General features: G+C 35.0%; 1 protein-coding gene across 2 annotated transcripts; it reads left to right on the top strand.

Moving 5' to 3' along the window:
• Window positions 1-421: 421 nt before the first annotated feature.
• Window positions 422-23,901, top strand: cpt1ab (carnitine palmitoyltransferase 1Ab (liver)). Of its 2 annotated transcripts, none has more exons than XM_065292233.1 (19): window positions 422-579; window positions 4,303-4,464; window positions 5,332-5,474; window positions 6,201-6,372; window positions 7,770-7,871; window positions 7,951-8,088; window positions 8,283-8,360; window positions 8,676-8,783; window positions 11,223-11,310; window positions 15,122-15,317; window positions 16,826-17,014; window positions 18,477-18,582; window positions 19,150-19,266; window positions 19,687-19,851; window positions 20,616-20,750; window positions 20,832-20,984; window positions 21,095-21,208; window positions 22,708-22,800; window positions 22,895-23,901. In XM_065292233.1, exons 2-19 carry the CDS (start codon window positions 4,324-4,326, stop codon window positions 22,982-22,984), a joined length of 2,328 nt encoding a protein of 775 aa, XP_065148305.1. In that variant the 5' UTR covers window positions 422-579; window positions 4,303-4,323; the 3' UTR covers window positions 22,985-23,901. The 2 variants fall into 2 exon arrangements, with proteins under 2 accessions (XP_065148305.1, XP_065148306.1); XM_065292234.2 differs by lacking the exon at window positions 11,223-11,310 and adding an exon at window positions 12,034-12,118 and having other exon boundaries at window positions 423-579.
• The last annotated feature ends 2,132 nt before the right edge of the window (window positions 23,902-26,033 follow it).

Genomic DNA, 26,033 nt, shown 5'->3' with positions numbered 1-26,033 from the left:
TGAAATGCATTAACAGCTGTTTATACATTTATGTATTTGACAAAATCACGTACAGTGCATTTATTTGATCAGTTTGTGTATTTCCTATTAATTAAATGCAGTACAGGATCACATTGCACGCATTTGACCCCTACTTGACACCATACAATATTCTTGTCATGTGTACAAAGTTTTAAACAAGTACTATACGTAAAATTGTGTATTAGGGTAAATTTGGGAACACCCCTTTTTACATAATGTGACTTTGCACTTGAATTTCTCCTTGAGGATATGGGTCGTGTTATTCATCTAGTGAGAAAATTATTTTAGAGCTATGACTTAGAAGTGACTATGCAATATTTAAAAAATAAAAATAAATAAATACAGATTTACTTATTTTCAAGACTTTCCACAACATCCATGTGCCGAGCTTGTGAACCGCACAGTGGCGGTGATGACGTCACGACGATAGGCGTGACCAGCAAATTACCCTTCTGCACATTCATTCATAGCTTACTTAAAGCGGCGCGGGCAAAGCGTTGGGTTTCCAAACCTGAAACATTAACCAACACCATCAGGATTTCAGGAGGAGACGTCCAGGTAAGAGTTTAAATGAATTAACTCGAGATATTTTCCATATATAAGGAATATAGCTTCAGATTCGCCCACCGGTGAATAAGTAGGTGAAAGTGCACGAGCGCACCCCCCGATTGATGTTCGTTCAATATGACAGAAATATGACACAGTAAAGCAGCTCGGTTTCTCTTTGCATAAATAATTACATGTTTGTGGACATAAATGCATGTGTGTTGACATGCTGATATCCAAGAGCACCTGTGTGTTACACAACGGGTTAGGTGTCCGGGTATGCGAGGGCATATTTCCAAATAGGGGTCAATTGAGAAAGGCAATGAGATATTGTTATTCTGTGTTTTGGTTTACACCAGCTGCTGCGTTTGGACAATTTGATTATTGCTTGTAATAATAGCTTTTCTTTGCAAGTGACTCTTTTTTTTGCCACATAGTTTTTATTTGTTTCTAAGTTATATAAACATGAAATATTATATTTCTGTTTATTGTGCGAACTAAACGCAGTAATGAGTCATATTTATTATGTAACTATAATTTAAATTATATATTTTTATTAATAAACGCGTTTAAACATATTTATGGACCTAAAATGTGCTCCATGTGGAAGTCATAAGGCCGGGTTGTCATGTGCAACAAGATATTTATTATATTGTACGATCCCACGTGTCAAATAATCATGGAAATACAAACAAATATAGTAAGGCTTCATATTTCCTATTTCCATTTTATTTGAGACTATTAACTCTAATTGCCTTTTTATGTAGAAAAACTTTCCATAATGATCGTTCAGGAGTGTGGAACATCAACAGAACCCTGTGCTTGAGCGCGTGACCTTTCCCCTAGTTTCCATCTAAACCGGTACGTCACGTGATCGCCGCGCAGGGGGGTGAACTATGGTTGCGCATACATAACATAGCACTTTCTTTTTTGAAACATGACCTTCATGAGCTATACGCTTATTAAACTCATGTTTTATGAAGATTTTACCATAATAAACATGGATAATGATGACGCACGTCTGTAAATATAGAAAAAGTTGGCATTTATCTGCGAGGAAGATAGATGTGATGTGATTGGGTAAAGAGCTGACACACTTTGACCTTGTTCACACTGTCAGTCCTATTTCGATTTTTCTTCATTAAGATTGAAATTCGATCATATTTATCTTGTGTGAATGGAAAAAAACACACAAAATCCGATTTTTACAAATACTTTTCAAGCTAAGTTACATTCATATTTCTTGAAATCCGTTTTAGTTCTGAACACTCTGATCGGATTTGACATAGTTTTTTACTAATTTCACCACTAAGCAGCAAGGTAGTTGTATAAAACTACATATTTTGCATAGTTTTTGGTCAATTATCGGATCACAAGTGGATGAGAGAGACACGTGTGTTCACACCTGGGGCCAGATTTACCAACCGCTTGCGCCAGCGCAAACCATAGTTTTGACATTAAGTAACAACAGTGGATAATTTGTGCTGAAAATGTGTGGTCTAATTAATTTTATGACTGACCTTATTGCATATGCATTTCTAGGACTTTCCCTATCAGACACAAAATGTATGGGAGGAGATTATTCAAATAATTCACGCAATGCGATTTACTAATATTTGCACGTGTGATATTACTAGTATTTGCGCCGAAAAAAGCATGCATTAACCATTTTGCACTTAAATTGTTGCTGATAGGAGGAGGCATCACAGAGATCAGAGAGTGCATGGTACAAATAATTTTTTCCACATGTAACAGTTATTTTAGAACGCCAGAGGAACATATTAATCAAAAATATAATTTGCCAAGCCATGATTTTTTGTTAAGGAAATAAAAGAGGAGTCACTAAGAGAAGTCACACAATACCAAGTGTTTCAAAACTTCTTGTAAACCTTTATTTTTTGTCCTCCGGTTATTTTTAGTGTAATATGGCTTTGTTAGCTGATATGTCTATGGTGCTGAACTCAAGCGCATCAGGCGTCAGGAGATCACTCGCACCTGAGGAGCATCAGCTCTGCTTATTTGCGCTGCTCTTAGTAGATTGCATTGATCATTATAGAAATGTGTTAATTAATTTGTGCCTATTTAGTAAATATCTCGCAGATATTACCACTCCCACCGGCACTTTCACGCTAATATACCCCATTTAGTAAATCTGGCCCCTGGTGTTTTAATCCGTCTCCTTTGTCTACTTTCGAACGCTTCGGTCCTGATTACTTTTAGGGGACGGTCTATGAGCTAGTCGTTAAAATACGAGCAGGAGAAATTACACAGAAATTCAGTACTGGAGAGCAGCCGCTTTTGTTTTAATCAATGATAGCATAAACACTTTGGGTTCGCATTAGAAGTCAGGGCCGATATAAAAAACATTAGATCAATAGGCGGAGAGTAGGCAGTCTTTTGTGACTGTTTAAACACATTCGACCAGATTCAGAACAGAAGTAATCTGGTTGAATGCACTTTCGACTAACTCTTAATGTTTTACAACCTGTTTACATCTGTATTTAGCATTATCCACTTGTGATCCGATCAACCAAAATGCATCTTAATACCAGGTGTAAACAGGGCCTTTGTAAGAGGTTAATAACATTTTATTAACTAAATATGGTTAAAACTTAATAACATAGTAACTTATTATAAATGATACGAAGGTATCATTGTATGTCTTTGGTGACTAAGTAGTACATGGTTTTAAAAACAACATGGGTGCTTGCAGCATGCAATTGAAGTTTCCATAAAAAAACACAGTGGTAAGAAAATGTAGTGCTACACACTTTGGCAATCTCCCAATATGATAATAATGTATTACTGTGTAGTAATAGATGTTTATGATTTTGTATCCAACCATTGTTTAGATGGTCAGATAATATTGCAGAGCGAGTTGAGAGAATAGTACATTCTGTCCTTCATATCACCTATATAACAAATGTCAGTACGACATTGTTTTCAAAAAATGTTCCCTGGAACATTCCCAAAAACTTTGTTGCCTCCTATAATTTTTTCCTATAGTTTTTGGCTCTCCAGGAAAGTTTTCTTAACATTATTTTTTAATGTTAAGTCAGAACGTCCGCGCACCCTAAAACTAACATCAGGGAACGTTCTGTGTTTACCAGGGATTTTTTTTAAATGTAATTCACTCCTATGCACTTGCTTTGCAACGTCACAAACCACGTAAACTTAACAAACATCCATGTGACTTTACTTACACCAGTGTGATGTGTACAATTCAAACACTTGTGTGATTAAGGTCATGACTCTCATCTGCTCTCTGTTATGTCATCAGTTTAAAGTCTTGAGGTCACATTGAACAGTAGATCAAATGTGAATAGATTACAATCACTGCTGAAACTGTAAAACTTACATGATGCATGCATTCACACAACCTTTATGATACACTGAAATTCATCATTCATTTACAAATGTTTTGTTACATGGTACCATGACATTACCATGGTATTTGTGAATTTGTCAGGGAGATACCATGCCCTCTGACATAGTGCTATAGTAATACAATACATGTATTCTTTGAAGTATCTAAAATTACCGTGTATGTATTTAAATATTGTAATAATTGGACGTAATTCTATAGATGTTATAGATTGATGCCATTAAGACACACAAGATGCTTTGGAGCCCACTCTTATAAAATCAAAACACCATCATTTACATATCCTCCTAAATTTAGGGTAATTGGTCCATATTTTTTAGTAGTATTTACTTCCTTTATCTTTCCCACAGCGGTGAGAGGGTCAAGTCAGAATGGCAGAAGCTCACCAGGCAGTGGCCTTTCAGTTCACTGTCACTCCAGATGGCATTGACCTGCAGCTGTGCCATGAAGCCCTGCGCCAAATCTACCTGTCTGGACTTCACTCTTGGAAGAAGAGGTTCATCCGGTTCAAGGTGACTACATAGTCCTTCATACTGTACAGAGTAAAAAGTGACACAACTAGGCATAATAACCAACCAAAACAGCGGGGAAAATAAGTATTTGACACATCAGCATTTTTATCAGATGTAGCCATCAAGCCAAATATTGAATTCATAAAAAGAAATCAGAACATTTAAGTATACAAGTTGAGTCATAATAAATATTTATTTGAAGTTGCCAGCCAGCTACAGCATTTTTTTTATGATTTTCAGAAAAGTTTATTGCTTTCCAGAAAAAAATTATTCTATTAATATATAAACATACAATATATTGAATGAAAGAACAGACTATCTGCTTTCAAACAAACAAATAAATGTTTCATCCTATCTTCTTCTCTGTATATTACCGCTCAAATATCGTTAGGTTTCTTCAAAAATACCAAATTTTGAGCAAAATGCTAAGATAATTGAATTATTGTAAAGGACGATGATCAAAAGTTTTTACTGTTTCTGAATCAGTAGATGCTTCAGTGTTCTATAAGTTGGGTAATAGCATCACCAAGTGCATAATAGCGGAAATATAGATTGCCGTAAAAACTCGTCATTGGCAGGGAAGCGTTTTCTTATAATTGACGAAATAACTTGTAAATGGCGGGAAAAGAGTTAAAAGCAGTTTTACTAAAACTAGTGATGTAAGTATTGTTTTAAATCAATTATTTGTAATAAAGATTCTTGTGTTCACTTCACAGACAGCTGGTTAGGTATGGAACCGAATGCAGGGGTTGCATCAAACATTATAAAAAAGTTGAACTACTTGAGTGTCTATAAGTTTATAATGGATCAACAGTCCTATTTTAATGTATGTGTATTATCTTTGTAATATTCTGTGTGTTTTTGCAGAATGGTGTCATGACTGGGGTCTATCCTGGAAGTCCTTCTGGACTTCTGGTTGTTGTGGTCAGTTACATGTCCTCCACCAAATACGCCAAAATAGATCCTTCACTTGGGCTGTTCAATAAACTGTCGACACACTTACCAGTCAGGTAAACTACTAAAGAACAATCACTTGTTGATCATAAGCCATCTATTAGGATTTTTGTTGTGTGTGCTGGAGAGGCCAAAAGACAAACTTTAACAATAAAGATTAATTGAATGGAACCGCTTTCCGTAAAAGTTGCACAAAAAAAGCAACCTTGTATTGTAGTCAAAGTCCATATGCAAAGACAAATGTCTGCCATTTATGGCTAGTCACGCAAAACATAAAACATCTTGCTTTTCTGGAATTAAATTTTCCTGGATAGATTAACATCCATTTATGAGCCACATATAATGCACATATGACAAGTCACACTGGTGCTATAGTTTTAAAGTAAGTCTCCCTTTCCATGTGAGGTTTGCCTGTTCATTGATTGAACTTTATTATTATTCATGTAGTATGTAGGCCAGTAGAGATATTGCATTTTGTCACAATGCACATGCACTGGCTTTTAACCCAAAGGTCACCAGTTCAATTCTCACTTCCCAATTGCCCACCGGGCGCTGCTTTGATAGCTGCCGACTGCTCCCACTGTGTGTGTGTTCCCGACTCGCTGGGATGGGTTACATTTTGAGTATGGATTGTCATACTTGACAATCACGTCACTTTCAAACAGTGTGATTTTTTGAGCTTAGCCACCAGAAATGAAAGAAAACTCTTGAGTAGTAATATTTCAGTGAATTTTTTTGTAAAGTTGCAGTAAATTTAATAACTTACAATTTTTCCCCTGCAGTAAATATATAACAGAAGAAGGACAGCGTATTGCCGGTGGAATTCTGGTTGGAACAGGATTATGGATCACTGTTATTTTCGTTATGAGGAGGGCCCTTAAGTACTTGCTGTCCTGGCACGGATGGATGTTCAATCAACATGGATCTGTGTCCTTCAAGACGAAGATTTGGTTGGTGAGTGCTGCACTAACAGAGAATCTTAAAGGAACACGCCCACATTTTGGGAATTTAGCTTATTCAAAGTATCCCTCAGAGTTAGATATGTCCATACATACCTTTCTCATCTCCGTGCATGCTGTAACTCTTTCTGACGCAGCCCACGCTAGCTTAGCTTAGCACAAAGACTGGAAGTGAATGGCTCCAGCTAGCAAACTGCTCATAATAATTGACAAAATAACACGAACATTTTCCTGTTTATGTGTTGTGATTTGTATAGTCACACCGTGTACAAATAAAAAAGTCATATGAGACACAGACATCTTTTAACAGGATACATACTGGGAACTACATTCTGAGAAGGCAAAGCACTGCTACTGGGCGGAGTGATTTGCTCGCAGCACCGGAGAAGACCCCTAGTGAGGAACAGAGAGTTCAGTCAGAGTTGTGCAAATCACTCCGCCCAAGTAGCAGTGCTTCGTCTTCTGAGAATATAGTTCCCAGTATGTATACGGTTAAAAGATGGCTGTGTCTCATATGACCTTGTTATTTGTACATGGTGTGACTATACAAATCACAACATATAAATAGGAATATGTTCGCATGAATTTGTCACTTATTGGCAGCAGTATGCTAGCTGGAGCCATTCACTACCAGTCTTTGTGCTAAGCTAAGCTAGCGTGGGCTTCGTCAGACAGAGTTACAGCACGCATGGAGATGAGAAAGGTATGTATGGACTTGTCTAACTCTGGGGGATACTTTGAATAAGCTAAATTCCCAAAATGTGGGCGTGTTCCTTTACCTTTGGCTTTGTCAATATTATTCAGTGTTCAAAGTTAAATATGGTGTGTTAAAGGTATACTCAAGCCAAATATCAAAATTACCCCATGATTTACTCACCCTCAAGCAATCCGTAATACACATGTCCATCATCTTTCAGATTGACACATTTTGAGATATTTTAGTAAACGTTGTTGCTGTTCCAAACTTTATAACGGTAGACAATAGGGATCAGGGAATAACTTCTCACTTTAAACACCCCAAAAGAGCATTCATCCTTAACAGAAGTAATCCACATGGGTAGTAAAGGTCTTCTGAGGGTAATTGATGCGATTTTGTAAGAAAACATCTATATTTCACACTTTATAAACTATAATAACTAGCTTCCATTACCGATGGCATCTTGGATTTACCCAATTCAATAAGTATTAGTTTAATGAAACGCCCAATCATCTTATTATTTTAGATGTTTTGTTTGATACTTTTAAAATGATGCTTGTATTAATAGACTTTTATCCAAAGTGACTTGGGTTGACGTTTGCTCTTTTAAAACATTACAGGAACAGTAGAAACATATGTATAAAGTATTATGCTCATTTCTAATGGATGATCTCATTTTATTACTTTCAACTCAGGTTTTGGTGAAGTTATTCTCTGGGCGAAGGCCAATGCTGTACAGCTTCCAGAGTTCATTGCCTCGGTTACCCGTGCCTCCTGTGAAAGACACTGTTAAAAGAGTAAGTCTAGACTTTAAAGTTGGTCTGAAGAAACATCATGGCATGAATCAAAATTATAATAAAAAATCTTCTTTCGCAGTATCTTGAATCAGCCCGTCCACTGATGGACGATGAACAATACAAACGTATGGAAAGTCTGGCAAAAGACTTTGAAAAGAACCTGGGTCCCAAACTCCAATGGTACCTTAAACTCAAATCCTGGTGGGCTTCCAATTACGTAAGTTTAATACTTTATGTCAACTATCATGTAAATAAATACAAAAGGCTTGTGGGAAAGTTATGAAAAGCTATCATTATAAACAATGAACCAAATTGACTTTGAAGTTTGACTTTCTTTTAAAATAACAGAAAGCCTTGTAAATAATGAACCAAGTGGTTTTTTTTTTTAATTCTTGTCATACTTCTTCTCAGGTCAGTGACTGGTGGGAAGAGTATATTTACCTCAGAGGTCGTTCACCCATCATGGTCAACAGTAATTACTATGCAATGGTGAGCTTACAATGCATTGCAGGACCTTTAAATGTCTCATTGTCATTTTGTGTGGTCAATGTCCAAAATATGCAATTTAAATGATATCAATATAATTCATGCAAATAATCCAGAATGTCCACTTTTGACTTGTGCAGGCCTTAAAATAGAAGTGGAAGTATCTTTTTTATATCTGGGTCATGGCACCATTTTTGGGGTGATAGTTTACTGGGAAATAATTTTGGGACTGGAAGGTTGTTGAGCCCCCAAATCACCTTTTACGACCTTAAACAAGACACTTTTTAAAGTTTTCATCAGTATTATTTCTCTCTGTAGGATTTTCTTTATGTGTTTCCTACTCATCTCCAAGCCGCTCGTGCCGGTAACGCCATCCACTCCATCATGATGTACAGAAGAAAACTGGACAGAGCACAAATCAAACCTGTAAGTCTGGACTTTAAAAATAATAACATCGTTTTCTACTATAAAATAATACTGGATCAGTTTTATCCCTGCAAAAACCAATCACATCAGTCAAAGAGAAATCACTCTTAACTCTTTCGCCGCCAGCGTTTAAAAAAAAAAGTTGCCAGCCAGCGTCATCATTTTTCATGATTTTCACAAAAGTTTAATGCCTTCCAGAAAATGTTCTTCTTTAAATATATAAATATATCAAGTATATATCAAATGAAAGAACGGACCCTCTGCTTTAAAAAAAAATCATCTTTTCTTTATTTGTTCTCTTTTATTACCTCTCAAATATGGGTAGGTTTCTTCAAAAACACCACATTTTGAGCAAAAAGCTGAGATAATAAAATTTTTGTGAAGCACTTTTGATAGAGATCAGATTCAGAGCGATCCTGAAAACATACAGCTGCTTGACCTATGGCGATACTTCCCGGTTTTATAAGTTGCGGAAGAGCAGATAATAGCGATATTGCGGAAAGCCGAAAATACTCGTCATTGGCAGAAGAGCGTTTTCTCTTCATTGACGAGATAACTCGCCAATGGCAACGAAAGAGTTAAGTGTCTGTTTGAACAATATCCAATTTCAGGTCTTAAATTTAAAGGAAAAGTTCACCCAAAAATTATAATTTTGTCATCCTTCATTTATGCTTATGTTGTGAATCCAAACCTGCATGACCAGAATCAATGCAAAAAAAATATATGTCTTACTTACTTTTTCTAGCGTAAATATCTAAAAATTCTTAAATTGAGATGTATTTAATTGAAAACCACAAGAAATTAAGTCTTGTTTTTGGACAAATATTATGAAAGTCAAACATTGCAAACAATGATTTTCAAGAAAAAAAATTCTTAGTATTTTTGTTTTGTTTTCAGTAAAAATATCAATTTTTTTTTAATTAATTTGCTTTTTCTTGCATCGAGCAAAACGACCCAAGAAAATAAGTCTAAGTTATTTTGTGCATAAAACAAGGAAAAAAAATCTTCCAATGGGGTAAGCAAATTTTTCTTACATTTTTCTTGAATTTAGTGTTTAAGAAAAATTTTCAAGATTTTTTTGCTTACCCCATTGGCAGGTTTATTTGCTTGTTTTATGCACAAAATCACTTAAATTTGATATTTTAATTTTTTGATATTTTTACTGAAAACAAGACAAAAATACTAAGAATTTTTTTTCTTAAAAATAATTTTTTGCAGTGAATGAGCTTCTGATTATTTCCAAGTATTTTTAGAGGTTTTTTTTCTTGATTTCGAGCATAAACATTTAAAAATTATTAAACTGAGATATACACTGCAAATAAATGATTTTCAAGAAAAATATTTCTTAGTATTTTTGTAAAAAAAAAATCTGCCAATGGGGTAAGCAATTTTTTCTTAAATTTTTATTGAATTTAGTGTTTAAGAAAAATGTTCAAGATTTTTTTGCTTACCCCATTGGCAGTTTTTTTTTTTTTTGCTTGTTTTATGCACAAAATCACTTAAAATTGATATTTTTGGTCTAAAAACTAGACTTATTTTCTTGGGTCGTTTTGCTCATCAAGAAAAAGCATCTTAATTTAAGAATTTTTTGATATTTTTACTGAAAACAAGACAAAAATACTAAGAATTTTTTTTCTTGAAAATAATTTTTTGCAGTGTATTTACTTAAAAGGCAAAATGACCCAATATATTAAGTCTTGTTTTATGAAAAATCTATGAAAGTCAAGTTATCAAGTATATAGTTTTGCTATAAAGTGCGATTTATACTTTTGTAGGCTGTGCCTAGCCTGCACGTCCAAAAGCAAGCACTGTGATTGGTTTGCTAGAACCCCTCCCATCAGGTAAAAAATTCCACGGCGCATTTCCTCATTCTCATTTTTCGCTTGCGATGGTAAAAACAAAGATGGATCAAGTTGATTAATGATATTTAACAAAAAGTCGCTGTCTATTTACCTTCATCACTGCTGATGCTTCTCTAACAACGTACATAACAAGCTACTTCTTCTTCGGCTTTTGCCTTCACACTTTGTGTACACCAGTAACTTGCACGTGTAAATGCGTGTCAATGTGAACAACGATGCAGAAGTATTAACAAAAGTGATGCATAGCCTACGACGCAAAGGCTACGGTCTAGGTCCTGCACAAAAGTATAAATCGCCCCTTTAGAAGGCTGTTTATTATTTGTATCATATCATACATCTTTCTATCTCTCTCTCTTTTGTATTGCCAAAGCTTTTGCAGCTGGGCTGCGTATAATTAGTGCAAATGAAAGTAAAAATAAAACAAAGTGTATCTTTCTCTTTCTCTCTCTAATTGTCTCTAACCCCGCCTCCTCATGCATGACTGTAAAAGAGCCCCCGTCCAATAAAAATTTTCTGTTTTATTCCTCGCACCCGGACATTGCTGCATTTGCTATGTGCGCTCACACGGCACGCGCAGATATACTTGCTGGAGAATTACGTGCCGCTATGCTCGTCACAGTGGGAACGGATGTTTAACACGTCACGTGTTCCCGGGCTAGAAACAGGTAAGAGGAGGGGCTTGTAAGCTAAGAGCCGCACCTAACCTACTCTCCTTCATCTGCTCCAGAAGCATCAGGCCGACCAACATGAAGTCTTGGCCTCAAGAAAACAGCACAGATATGGGTTTGTAATAGATAGATAGATAACACACTGACAGAAAATGTGTCAAAAAATGATCCCAAGCTGTCCTTTGGGCAGTACCCTTTAAAAAGGTACTAATATGAGGTACAAATAATGCTCTTTTTAGCTGCAAAGGCGTACTTTTTTTAGTGTACTGCCCCAGGAACCCTTTATTTACCATTTTACTGACAGTGGAGGGTTAGTAGCCCTTTTAAAATCAGTAACTTTTGCGGGACTTTGATCCATGTAAAAAAAAGGACGTAAAATAACCTGCAATTCCATGTTTCAACAGAGATGGCGATATAAATATTAAAGTTATGGATCGCAGCTTTATGTAATTATTATGTGTAATCATTTTTATAGTTAGATATAAACAAAAATAGTAATAGTTAAATAAAATTAAAGATCTATACAACATTTTGCGGCTGTGCTGTTCGACCGAGGCCAGTCTTCATGTTAAATTCATCTCTCCTGACAGCTCCTCCCTTGTGTTTCTTCTCCTGTCTGGTTTTCCACACCTCTGTGTTCTTCTACAGGTTTCCGTCGTTGTGTTTTGGGTTCCTTCCTTGTTTATCTTTTAGTGTCTGACTTTCCCTTCTTCTTCACAGCTTATGGTTTTAAACACTATCCCCATGTGCTCATCTCAGTACGAGCGTATGTTCAACACCAGTCGAGTTCCAGGTGTTGAAGAAGGTACAGCAGCCCTCTCGCCTGCTTTTTGCGCCTTGATGTCACAATGTATGCACTTTTAGCTTATGGCTGCTGCTGCTAGTAACCGTATATGCAACTATTGCGGCACTATGGGCCATAATCGTCTGTAATTTGGGTTTGCTATTAATACTGCACACTGTGGCTGATTACTAATAAGGAAGTAGTACATTTAAAAGAAGCAGGTTAACCTAATATGTGTGAGTTAATTATTAACCTGTTGACTGATAGATGAATGAACACCAGGAAATTGCAAGTATTTACACCCATGTGGCCATATACAGTAGATTTCCAGTCCATATTCTAGTTTATTGCATGTTATTGCATTTATAGCACAGATAACTAGTAATAACTAGAATAGATATTTCTACTGAATTTAGTAGCTTTGATTAACAGCTTAGTGTGTACAAATAATAATATAACTAGACCAAATGCTTGTTAAAACCTTAAAGGCATAGTTCACCCAAAAATGAAAATAATGTCATTAATGACTCACCCTCATGTCGTTCCAAAAACTCGTCTTCGGAACACAGTTTAAGATGTTTTATATTTAGTCCGAGAGCTTGTTGACCATTCATTGAAAATCTATGTATGGTATACTGTCCATGTCCAGAAAGGTAATAAAAACATCATCAAAGTAGTCTATGTGACATCAGTGGGTCAGTAAGAATGTGTTGAAGCATCAAAAATACATTTTGGTCTAAAAGTAAAAAAATTACAACTTTATTCAGCATTGTCTTCTCTTCTGCGAGACTAAAGTCACGTGACTGCAGTGTCGTGGATGACGTATGACGCAGCTGACGTGTTATCTGGTGCGCCCCAGCTCTTTTTTTTCGTTTACAGTCTGAGGGAGACGCACGCTTTAAGTTTGAACAAAAAACTTTGCATACATGTCTGAGGATAACACGTCATCTGCGTCACTGCAGTCACGTGACTGTAGTCTCTCACATGCGCTTCACAACAGACACGGAAGAGAAGACAATGCTGAATAAAGGCGTAATTTTTGTTATTTTCGATGCTTCAACACATTTTCCACTGATGTCACATGGACTACTTTGATGATTTTTTATTAACTTTCTGGACATGGACAGTTAACCGTACGTAGATTTTCAATGAAGGGTCAACAAACTCTCGGACTAAATCTAAAACATCTTAAACTGTGTTACGAAGATGAACGGAGGTCTTATGAGTTTGGAACAACATGAAGGTGAGTCAATAATGACACTATTTTCATTTTTGGGTGAACTATCCCTTTAAAATATTTGTATTCCTTAGAATGGATGACAGAATAGGCCTATATTGTTTATATGACAGTAAATAAATATATATTTATATAAAATATTTGTATAATGACCTAAAAACTGTCACATTAACCAAAAATGTTCTGTCTTTGACAGATTATTTTTAGCAGTGACGGAAAAAATCTCCCGGCTGTCATTTTGACAGATTACACTTACAAAATGAAATGTAATTTCCAGCCATGGGAACAATTTTTTTGTTTCTCTGTTCTCCTAACAAATAAAAGCACATATTTTAATGTATATGCTCGTAAGTTCATGATTAAAAAGGGAAATGTGAACAAAAACAAAAGCTATTAACTATTATCATAAAATATAAAATGACGGATAATAATTGATTATGACGGAATTTATACGGACCGGTTCGTCAAAATGGCGGAAAATGAAAAAGTCTTACACAACCTCTGGTCAGAACCGATTTCAAGATTTTTAGCTATATTGACTGGCTTACTGTACATTATTACTTACATACTGTATATGTGACCCTGGACTGCAAAACTAGTCATAAGGGTAATTTTTTAATAATCTGAAAGTGAAATAAATAAGCTTTCCATTAATGTATGTTTTAGTTTAGGATAGGACAATTTTTGTAAAAATGAGGGTATAAAAGACAAAATGTTGAGAAAATCGCCTTTAGGTTGCGTGCACAACAAAGCGTTTACCCTGGCAGCCGGCGTATGAATTCAATTGTTTTCAATGGAAGTGCGCCGCTTTTCAAAAAAGCAAGCATCTAGCGGGTTAACGCCAACAGTCAGCGTCTGAATGGCATTTTTATCGGCGTTTAAAATGCTTAGCGGCGTTTAAATGCTTTGGTGTACACAACCCCTTAAATTTGGCCAAATGAAGTCCTTAGCAACACATACTGTATTACTAATGATAATTATGTTTTATATATATATATATTTACGGTAAAAATTAAAAAATATTTTAATGATCTTTACTTAATATAATGATTTCTGGCATAAAATATCAATAATATTGACCAATACAATGTATTGTTACACTGCAAAAAATAATTTTTAAGAAAAAAAATTCTTAGTATTTTTGTCTTGTTTTCAGTTAAAATATCTTAAAATTCTTATAAAAAATATATAAATATATAAATTTATAAATAAAACAAGCAAAAAAATCTGAAAAAATCTTGAATTCAGTTTTTTAGAAAAATGTTCAAGATTCTTTTGCTTACCCCATTGGCAGATTTTTTTGCTTGTTTTATGCACCAAATCACTTAAATTTGATATTTTTGGTCTAAAAACTAGACTTATTTTCTTGGGTCATTTTGCTCATCAAGAAAAAGCATCTTAATTTAAGAATTTTTTGATATTTTACTGAAAACAAGACAAAAATACTAAGACATTTTTTTCTTGAAAATAATTTTTTGCAGTGTACCGTGCGACTTATGACTTGTTTTGTGGTCCAGGGTCATATATAATTGTAGACTTATCAAATCCAGTGTAGAAAAACAAGCGTTTGGTCTCATTTCTTTTTCCTTCTCTTGTCTTTCTCACTTGGCCTCTGCCACTCGTTGTCCACTGACCACCATCAATCATTTAACCCATGACAAAAATTAACTAACCTAAATATATAACAAATTTTTCCAAATTTAAATTGCATGAATATCTATCTATTAACATTAATTTCATGCGCTTTCCATGCACCGTTTCTCACGTTCACGTTCTTCCTTTGACAGATATCCTTCAGCATGTAAATGAGAGCAAGCACATTGCTGTATTCCACAAGGGACGCTTTTACAAGGTGTGGATGTTTTATGACGGACGATTGTTGTTGCCACGGGAGATCGAGCAGCAGATTGAAAGGATCTTGGCGGATAAATCCGAACCTCAGCCAGGGGAGGAGATGCTGGCTGCTCTGACCGCAGGAGACAGGTGAGAGACCCGGACACACGGCGGGACAGAAACATACAGTACATTTTATTTGATGTTCTTGACACAGATGTGAAAGTCTAAAGCCAAATGGGGATATTTAAATGCATCTATGTTTATATAAGAACCAGACTGGGCTGTTTTGAGTAATCTCTTTTAACAGACGTAGACATGTTTTAAAGGAAAACACCACCGTTTTTCAGTATTTTACTATGTTCTTACCTCAACTTAGATTAATTAATACATACCTATATTTTTACAATGCGTGCTTTTTTAATCATTGTACAGCGCCTCGTGAATGTGTTAGCATTTAGCCTGGCCCCATTCATTCCTTAGGATCCAAAGAGGGATGAATTTAGAAGCCACCAAACACTTCAATGTTTCCTATTTAAAGACTGTGAGTAGTTACACAAGTAAATATGGTGGCACAAAATAAAACTTTTGTTTGAAGCCATAGGAATAAATGGGGCTAGGTTAATGCTAACACATTCAAGAAGCGCTGTACAAAGATTAAAAGTGCACGCATTGAAAAAAAGATAGGTATGTATTAATTTAAGTTGAGGTAAGAACATAGTAAAATATTGAAAAAGGGTGGTGTTTTCCTTTAAGAATGCATACTTAGCAGTTGTAAAATAGTTTAAAAAAAGTACAAAAATTATATGCATATGTTTATATCCCTAAATTGTCATTTTGGTTTTTATTAGCATTTCTAATATTTTCATATACTGTAGGGCAACAGCAACTTATTGATAATATCAATTATGAAAAAAGCTGTCAGATGTTATTATCGATTAGTTACTGTAGTTGGTCTCTGATGTCACTTTCCCACCATCCTGGCATTGTTTTACTTTTTTCAAGGTTTAAAATGTCAAAATTTAAGATTAAGCTTGAACACATTTCGTGGATTTTTTACTTTATAAAATACAATTTTACGCATAAACACTCTGATTTAGGGTTTTATTTAGTCATAAAAAGCTAATTTTGTTCCACCCAATTAATCAAAATAATAATTTTCAGCTTTAGTCTAATAAAATAAGTCACGATTTCACTACTGATTTCTACCTCAATGTCATTCGTCAAACTAAAAAGAAGTTGTGTTTGTTGCATTAACACACGCAGATTATCTGTTCATCTATAACTATAACATTTGAAAAGCATGCATATGAACAACGGATACAAGTGCATGCTCAAAAATGTATATAACCATTATAAAAGATGGCACACTATTCCCAAAGTTTTACAACAATAATAAATGTAGGTGCAACGCATTGGATTGAATGATATAGAGATGTTTTACACAGGTAATTTGCATGAATAGAGGAAATGAGATATCTTTTAGATAACTTTAGTTGTAAAGAAGCCTGTACTTGTAAATGTAGCCTTATTCAATGAACCAGATGGCTGTTTGCTTTATTTCAAATATACACATTGCACAAAACCCAAAAGAGTTTAAAAGAACATGTAATGAGCCAAATGATCGTATCTATATACTTTTGTTCCCCATTACCCAGAGTTCCCTGGGCCAAAGCCCGCTCACAGTTCTTCAGTAAAGGGAAGAATAAGCAGTCGCTGGATGCTGTGGAAAAAGCTGCTTTCTTTGTGACTCTTGATGACACAGAACAGCGTTATGAAGCTGACAACCCGGTCCAGTCTCTGGACATCTATGCCAAATCTCTTCTTCATGGAAAATGCTACGACAGGTGCCAATAAAATGTCTTTTGTTTATAAATAATTCACTAATTATGAAAGGCATCATCCCTTAATATATTTAATATTGTTTATTAATATAATAAAATCCAATAGGAGATGGGCGGTGTGTTTAAAGGATTAGTCAATTTTCTTAAAAAAAAATCCAGATAATTTACTCACCACTATGTCATCCAAAATGTTGATGTCTTTCTTTGTTCAGAAGAAATTATGTTTTTGAGGAAAACATTCCAGGATTTTTCTCATTTTAATGGACTTTAATGGACCCCAACACTTAACAGTTTTAATGCAGTTTAAAATTGCAGTTTCAAAGGACTCCAAACGATCTCAAACGAGGCATAAGGGTCTTATCTAGCGAAATGATTGTGATTTATGACAAGAAAAATAAAAAATATGCACTTTTAAACCACAACTTCTCATCTTCCCCCGGTCCTGTGATGCACCAGCGCGTCCTCACGTAATACGTCATCACGTCAAGAGGTCACGGATGTTTACAATTGTGGAGAAAAAGGACCGTTCAAACGCTGTTGTATTTCAAATGATACTAATTAATGTCTTTGTGTCAGTTTATTGTTTAAAATGGTCCGCAAATGTGCGTTTTATATTATGTGCGTTTCAACACGTGACTTTTCCACGTCATTACGCAATTACGTGAGGTCGCGCTGGCGCATCACAGAACCGGAGATAGACGAGAAGTTGTGGTTTAAAAGTGCATATTTTTTCATTTTCTTGCCAAAAATGACAATCGTTTCGCTAGATAAGACCCTTATGCCTCGTTTGGGATCAGTCCTTTGAAACTGCAATTTTAAACTGCATTAAAACTGTTAAGTGTTGGGGTCCATTAAAGTCCATTAAAATGAGAAAAATCCTGGAATGTTTTCCTCAAAAAACATAATTTCTTCTCGACTGAACAAAGAAAGACATCAACATTTTGAATGACATGGTGTTGAGTAAATTATCTGAATTTTTTTAAGAAAATGGACTAATCCTTTAAAGGGCACCCATTAAGGCCTTTTTACAAGATGTAATATAAGTCTCATGTGTGCCCAGATTGTGTCTGTGAAGTTTTAGCTTTAAATACCTGAGAGATCATTTATTATATCATGTCCAAAATACCCCTATTTGGGTGAAAGCAAAAACGCACTTTTTAATGTCTGTACCTTTAAATGCAAATGAGCTACAGCACTTCCTTACAAACAGACAGTGAGCGCTTTCCATTAAATTAGATTTGATTAATACAGTCTGACACAATAGTATCTAGTTGACAGAATACAACTCGCTGAGGGTGGATAGTATGGTAATGCAGGATTGTTAGTGGGCGGGGCTTTATCATTGTGACCTCACATTGATAAGAGAATCAAAACGGCATGTCTAATGAGACTGCTTTGGTGTAACTATTTATAGTTTAACTTTTCACCACTATTTATAATTCCTCACGTTGTGTTTGTTCTTCAGATGGTTCGATAAGTCCTTCAACTTGATTGTGTTTAAGAATGGCACTATGGGATTGAATGCAGAACACTCCTGGGCTGATGCCCCCATCATTGGTCACCTTTGGGAGGTCAGCAAATCCTTTATATTATATTAGTTTGCCAAAAACAGAATTGAATTGCATTGAGATCTATAAACTGCTTTGGGAAGACAGGCTTGAGCTAGTTTACCCAGATATTTACATTTATCCATTTGGCAGACACTTGTCCAAAGCGACTTACGGTGCATTACAAGCTATACATTTTTTATTAATATTTGTGTTCTCTGGGTTTGAACCCATGACCTGTTGCGCTGCAAACACAATGCTTTACCACTGAGCTATAAAGGGACATATTAAATATATAAATAAAGTTAATTTAGTTATTAAGATTCGTTTTTTACTCTCTGACCTTCTAGTTCTTCCTATTCCATATGGCTTTCTTTCTTCAATGAAACACAAATGTAGTATAATGTCCTGAATACTTTACACATGCATGCTATATAGTAGTTTAACGTAATACCTATATTGTAAGTCAATTCAAATCATATCGTAGCTTTGTTTGAGTCATGCTTTTAAAGGGATTTGTGCACTTTTCAGCACTTGCAATGCAATACACTTTTCATGCAATGTTAAAAATGTTTGTGTATATGCGTGTAGCATGTCTTGTCATCGGATCCAGTGAAACTGGGTTACGCTGAGGACGGTCACTGTAAAGGAAACCTTCATCCCAACTTGCCAGGACCTCAGAGATTGGCGTGGGACATCCCGGAGGAGGTACAGAGCAATGTCCCTGCACCTCAAATACTTGTTTTAATTCATAATGGACATGTTTAGCATGTGTAGCTCAACTGATAGAGTATGGTACTAACAGTGGTAAACTTACAGATATCTGATCATTTTGGGGTAAAAAAATCTGTAAAAATTATTAATATATAATTAATATATTATATAATTACTATATAATCATTATTATTATAAGGGAATTTCTGTAAGTAAATGTGACCCTGTCTGTGAAATCCAGGTTAAAGTCTCATAATCTAATGAAGAGATTAAGAGCATCAAAGTTTGATTTCAATGTTTGACATGATCTTACTCCGTGAATATTAAAGATATCAAGGTTATTGTTCTTGACATTATTTTATATGAATTTAAAGCATCTTCTGTATATCATTTAATGTCACCTCTATGTTTTAGTGTCAGACGGTGATCAACAACTCTTTGAAAGTAGCCAAAACTCTGGCGGATGATGTTGACATGCACATCTTTCCTTTTAACAACTTTGGCAAAGGCCTGATCAAGAAATGCAAGACCAGCCCTGATGCCTTCATTCAGACCGCCCTCCAGCTGGCACATTTTAGGGTGAGAGAGATGCATACACCCAAAAATACATTTATAAATATTGTGTTTTTCCATAAGGGTGAGGAATTTCCATTGACTTTTATTATTTTTATATTGAGCTAATAATAGTTCCCTACACAATAGTTGCTTTCATATCATTTCAGCATTTTAAGATTAAATTATTTTGTGTTTTTATTATGGGAACTGTTGACAAACTTTAAAAAAAGACAAATTTGTCAGAATTAACAGACTATAGCTGAGTGCTCTCGCCTACAAACTAAAACATACTGTAGTGCCGCTGCTGTTTACCCATGTGTTACTAAGTTAAGATGCAATGCATTTTTATTTTTAGACAGATATGCACACACAAGCCCAGACATTCTGATCACAAGTACTAGATGCTCCAATAATAAATAAATAAGCAGTAATATAAAAAATTGGGCTGCCAAATATTCGCTTACAAAATAAAAGTTGCATAATTTATGTATGTAGGGTGTAATTATTACTAGTATACACACACAAGCGCGTACATAAATGTCTCTTAAATACATACATAAATGTGTGTATATTTATATATACATAATAATACACACCCACATATATTATGCAAACACAAACTTTTATTTTGTTAAATTTTTTATTATATTGTTACTGCATACATGCAAAGATATTTTCTTTGGATCCCTGTGTACATTTACATTCAATTGTCAGAAATATGCATTTGATCAGTATGTCTTTATTTTAAATATGATGCTAGCGTGCAGCTACAAATTTTTCTCTTACAGGATAAAGGAAAGTTCTGCCTGACATATGAAGCGTCAATGACGCGTCTGTTCAGAGAGGGTCGCACCGAGACCGTGCGCTCCTGCACCGTTCATACCTGCAATTTTGTCCGCGCCATGATGAACGATGATGCGACGGTGAGATTTACCACAGCAAAGATGTTTAAAGTGTGCACAAGTATTTTTGTGGTCAATTTTAACTTTTTTTTTACATTGCAGAGGGAAGAGAAGTTGAAGTTGCTTAAAGTGGCTGCAGATAATCATCAGGATTTATACAGACTGGCCATGACGGGCAGCGGCATCGACCGCCATCTCTTCTGTCTGTACTTAGTGTCCAAGTACCTGGGTGAAGATTCAGCTTTCCTCAAAGAGGTATGAGATCCCTCACCAACAAAAAAATGCAAATGGGTTTCTCTTTGTTGCTTACCTTAGTAGTACAGATTACAAACAATAGATAATTTAATCAAGTCACATGGTTTCAGGTGCTTTCCGAACCCTGGAGGCTATCCACCAGTCAGACTCCACTACAGCAGGTGGAGCTGTTTGATTTAAAGAGACATCCAGAGTATGTGACCAGCGGTGGCGGATTCGGACCCGTAAGTAACATTTTGTTTTTAACATTGTATTCTAACCAGTGGTGGCTCTTGACATGCTCTGTTGCGTCATGTGAACCATGTGCATCACGTGTTTTGTCAAAATAAGTGCCTGCTGCACACGCATCAAAACCGTTTATGATAAAAGAGACGCTCACGTTCACAAAATACACACAGGACGCATGAGATTATGCGAGTATCTGGCAAACGCGAGCGTCTCTTTTATCATAAACCCTTTAGACGCGTCTGCAGCAGTCACTTATTTTGACAAAACATGTGATGCACAGAGGATCACTCGACGCGCCAAACACGTATTTTGAAATTACGAACCACACACATGATGGGCTACATACATGTTGTGACGAACTTTGCATTGTGCGCCCTTGAAAAAAGATGTCACCGGCCGCCACTGGTTTTAACTATCCAGGTTTGTGGCTAGAAGGGATATAGCAATGGCCAAAACCTCATAAAATCTCGCTGGATGAGCACTGTTTTTCCTAATTCTACCTTTTCAACCTAACCCTAAACCCAATATTTTACTGGATTTAGGCTGTAGCTGTATCCCATCTAGCCAGAACCACTGTTTTCATCCTAATCCTACCTTTAGTCAAACCTAACCCTAAACCTAACATCTCATGATATTTAGGTCGTAGCTGTATCCCTTCTAGCCATTAACCATGTTAATTTAAAGGGGACATATTTTGCCAAAATAATACAGCGGGGGAAAAAGTATTTGACACATCAGCATTTTTATCAGTAAGGGGATTTCTAAGTGGTGCTTTTCAACCATAAGATTACAAAGATCTTGAGAGAGTCCATCATGAAGTCTTTCCAGTGTGCCTCCTGGGTAATGAGTAGCCTCTATAGGCCATCGATTAGGACTAAAGCAGCTGATATCAGTTAGTACTGATAGGGAGCAGGATTTCTCTCTCAATACTGACAGATTTCAGGTGATCTCCTGGCTTTCTATGCCATTTTGCAACTTATTCTCTTCATGTGTTCAGTACTTATTCCCTGTGTCATTTCACTTTACTTATTATGACTCAACTTGTATACTTAAATGTTCTGATTTCTTTGTATGAATTCAATATTTGCCTTGATGTATCTTAAAAGGTAACACGATGTTACCTTGCTCTCACTTGAAATGTGTCCCCACATTTAACCCTTGAATTTGAGGGTATTGGACCTGGAAAGTGCTTGAAAGGTCCTTGAATTTAAGTTAACTAAGGTGTGGGAACCTTGTCTAAACTTCAAGAGTTACATGAAGTACTTGCTTAAATCTGTCTGTCCTTGACAGGTTTCTAAAAATTATATACTATTCTAATCCCAAAGTAAGAAATATCCCAATATACCGTCTTGTATACGGTACCACAATGTATCACATTGCATCATAGCACAACCCCAGTATCGTGATACGTATCGTATTATCAGATTCTTGCCGATACACAGCCCCAACTTTTCTAGTAATTGTAAAAAAACGTGACGTTTTTGTTATTGTTTAGGTGGCTGATGACGGTTATGGTGTGTCATATATTATCCTCGGAGAGGACTTGATCAACTTTCACATATCCAGCAAACACTCCAGCCCAGAGACTGTGAGTTCACATTTTACCGCTTCAGACTATTACAATATATGTCTGTAAATGTACGTATATAACAACATGTTTCCCTTCTCCTTTTGGTTCGTAGGACTCTCATCGTTTCGGAAGTAACATCAAACAGGCAATGCTTGATATCCGGGATCTGTTCCAGCTTGAGAAGAAAGCTAACAACAAATAATCCATCACTGTTTGTTTCTGCTAAGTTTAAAAAGGGAAATCATTTAAAAATATTTTTAAAAGAGGAATATCCTTCTTTTGGGACGTACAAAGTAATTGTTGGTTTTTAATGCAAAAAAGGGTAATTTCAGTAGGGTGCAACTTTATGTTTGGGAAATTATATCACATATTTTATGACATTTGTTGATGCATCCATACATTGTTGCCTTAATCTCTTGAACTGAAGATCCTCAAAAAAGACTGTTGCCTTTTTGTTCTGTATTTAAACAGCTTTCATTATGTTATTGAAGTGAATCTCAAAGGTTTTCTCAGACTCAGGTTTGTAATTTATTCACATTGTGTGGCTTAACTGTTTTGCTGTGGGATCTTAGCTGTAAAGGTGTAAAGCTGTTAAAATATTACATTGAACAGAGAGGGCAACAAGTTTGTATTTATCTTTCACTTTTGTTTTATATTCCACATGCGTCACAAGTACAGAGTATCAACTTTATCTTTTTTGCATTGGATTCAATAAGTTTTTAGCCAAAGTACAGTAGATGTTTAATGATGAAAATATAACTTGTTAAATAATGGGACTTCTCATCTATGATGGCAATTACACCATCTGAGGGAGTTAAATATGAGAATAACATGTTACAAGTTCATTTCAAACATTATTTGAGTACACTAACCATAAAATCAATAATTTATGGTGCCATATAAATTATGGTGTCCTTCTAGATCAAACTGAGATATATTTCTGTATGTTGTTTGTCATTGACAGGAAAGTCTGCTATTTATTTATCAGTTATCAAAATTATCTTTGCTAGGAATAGATTTAAACGCACAAAACAAATAAAAGGCAGTGTGTGTTCTGCATTTCATCTGCCATGTTTGTATCATATTATTTTCAACACAATAAAAGTACATCTAAAAGGATGTAATCTGTGATCGTCTTTACATTTACGTTACAAATTGTATTTACATATTTGAACAGGTTTTTGTGCCTTTGGCATACTATTTTACATTTTGGTGAGTGTTTGTGTGTGTGTGTTACCTTAAAATACAGCAAAGTAATACATGCACTAAAAATACTTTAGGATGTACTATAGTAAATTGAAATATACTGTATATATTATTATACTAGTAGTATACTGTAGATTAGAATATAATAATATACAGAGGTATATTATAATAGTAATAAATACAATTAATAAATAAGCAAAACGACCCAAGAAAATAAGTCTAGTTTTTAGACCAAAAATATCAAATTTAAGTGATTTTGTGCATAAAAAAAGCAAAAAAATCTTCCAATGGGGTAAGCACATTTTTCTTGCAATTTTCTTGAATTTAGTGTTTGAGAAAAATGTTCAAGATTTTTTTGCTTACCCCATTGGCAGATTTTTTTGCTTGTTTTATGCACAAAATCACTTAAATTTGATATTTTTGGTAAAAAAAACTAGACTTATTTTCTTGGGTCGTTTTACTCATCAAGAAAAAGCATCTTAATTATGAATTTTTAGATATTTTTACTGAAAACAAGACAAAAATACTAAGAATTTTTTTCTTGAAAATCATTTTTTGCGGTGTCCAGTGTACTTTCTTGATGAGCAAAATGACCTAAGAAAATAAAATATACAATTTAAGTTCATTTGTGCTTAAAACAAGCCAACCAAAAAAAAAAAAAAAACATCTGACAAAGACATTTTTTTTAAAGAAAAGTTAAAGATGTTTTTCTTTACCACTTTTGCTTTGCCTTTTTTAAGCACAAATCCACAATATTATTATTTTTTTGGGTCTAAAATAACTTATTTTCTTAGGTCATTTTACTCATCAAGCAAACTACATCTTGATTTAAGAATTTTAAGATATTTGTACTGAAAACAAGACAAAAATACTAAGTAACAAGGTTTTTTGCAGTGTAATGACTGTATGTATGTAGGTAAAACAAATTAAAACATTGAACCAACCAGTCAAACATTAAATCTAGTCTCAAACCAAACTTTACAATTAATTTCTCTCATTATATTGTACTCCAAAATATTAGTTTTATTCCAATAGTGACTTTATTTAATTTGCTGTTTTATAAGATGGGTAACAGCGCCACCTACTGCATCTATGTTACTGGCGGGGAAGCGTTGCCTCTTAATTGGTTAATTGACTAGATAACTAGTCAGTGGCTGGTCAAGAGTTAATGTTTGTAACCTCTTGACCAAGACATTTCTGTTGTCAAGGTCACCCTTGCACTACGCTTTGATATGTGACATCATAAAGCCCACGCTCAAGTCATCGCGTGTGGAACAGCACGAGTCGTTCATGCGTCACATCTGAAGTTCGCGCCTCCTGACAAATGCTGGATTTCTCCTCCTAAAGGTATTTGTCTTTTATTAATGTTTTATGGTGTTTGCTTATAGAAGTCGATTTAAATGCAGTGTTGCTTACAGAAGTAAAGAAAAAGGGCAAAGCAATCATATACATCAAGTTTGTTATTGAGCTGTATCAATAGCAAAAGAAGAAATTAAGTGATTTTAACTGCAGTCCGTGCGTTTCCCCCAACAACACTGCAGTGAATAATTTTAATTCTTCTATTTTAAATTAATATTATGTACAATTTCACAGTAAAATCGCTTTTCGCTAAGTAATTACAGCAAAATCATTGTTAAACATTTTTTCGTGAGTCACTAGATGGCAGCACAGACACAATAAAACGAACACAAGTGCCTTTTTATAAAATAATAAATAGTCTTACATCTTTAAACATTTAGAAATTAGTTAATGATACAAGGGGTGTAATGCAGAATGGTTGACCTTTTTGTGATAATCTGTTACTATAAGCATGTTTTCCATAGGGTTTTTTAGTCTTTTGTAAACTGAATTGATAAATTGCTGTCAAGTGAATTTTTTAATTTTGATTTACAGAAAATGTCATGGTACTCAGGTCTTAAATAATTCGGTAAGTGAATTAAAACCTTTCTAAATAAGAGACTTCATCCTATTGACAATGAAACCAGTGCTATAGTGAATAATGTTGTATTTTTATATTGTATATTGATGTTGAGTGTTTCTGCATT

The sequence above is a fragment of the Paramisgurnus dabryanus genome, chromosome 23 (genome assembly GCF_030506205.2).
Source record: "Paramisgurnus dabryanus chromosome 23, PD_genome_1.1, whole genome shotgun sequence".
NCBI lineage: Eukaryota > Metazoa > Chordata > Actinopteri > Cypriniformes > Cobitidae > Paramisgurnus > Paramisgurnus dabryanus.
The sequence above is the reverse complement of the archived record's forward strand: the minus strand, read 5'-3'. Positions and strand labels throughout refer to the sequence as shown.

Coding starts and splice junctions, on each gene's coding strand:
- cpt1ab (XM_065292233.1), top strand. CDS start 4,324: ATGGCAGAAGCTCACCAGGCAGTGGCCTTTCAGTTCACTGTCACTCCA. Junction 19,267..19,686: donor CGTGGGACATCCCGGAGGAG/GTACAGAGCAAT, acceptor TCTATGTTTTAG/TGTCAGACGGTGATCAACAA. Junction 20,985..21,094: donor ATTCAGCTTTCCTCAAAGAG/GTATGAGATCCC, acceptor ACATGGTTTCAG/GTGCTTTCCGAACCCTGGAG.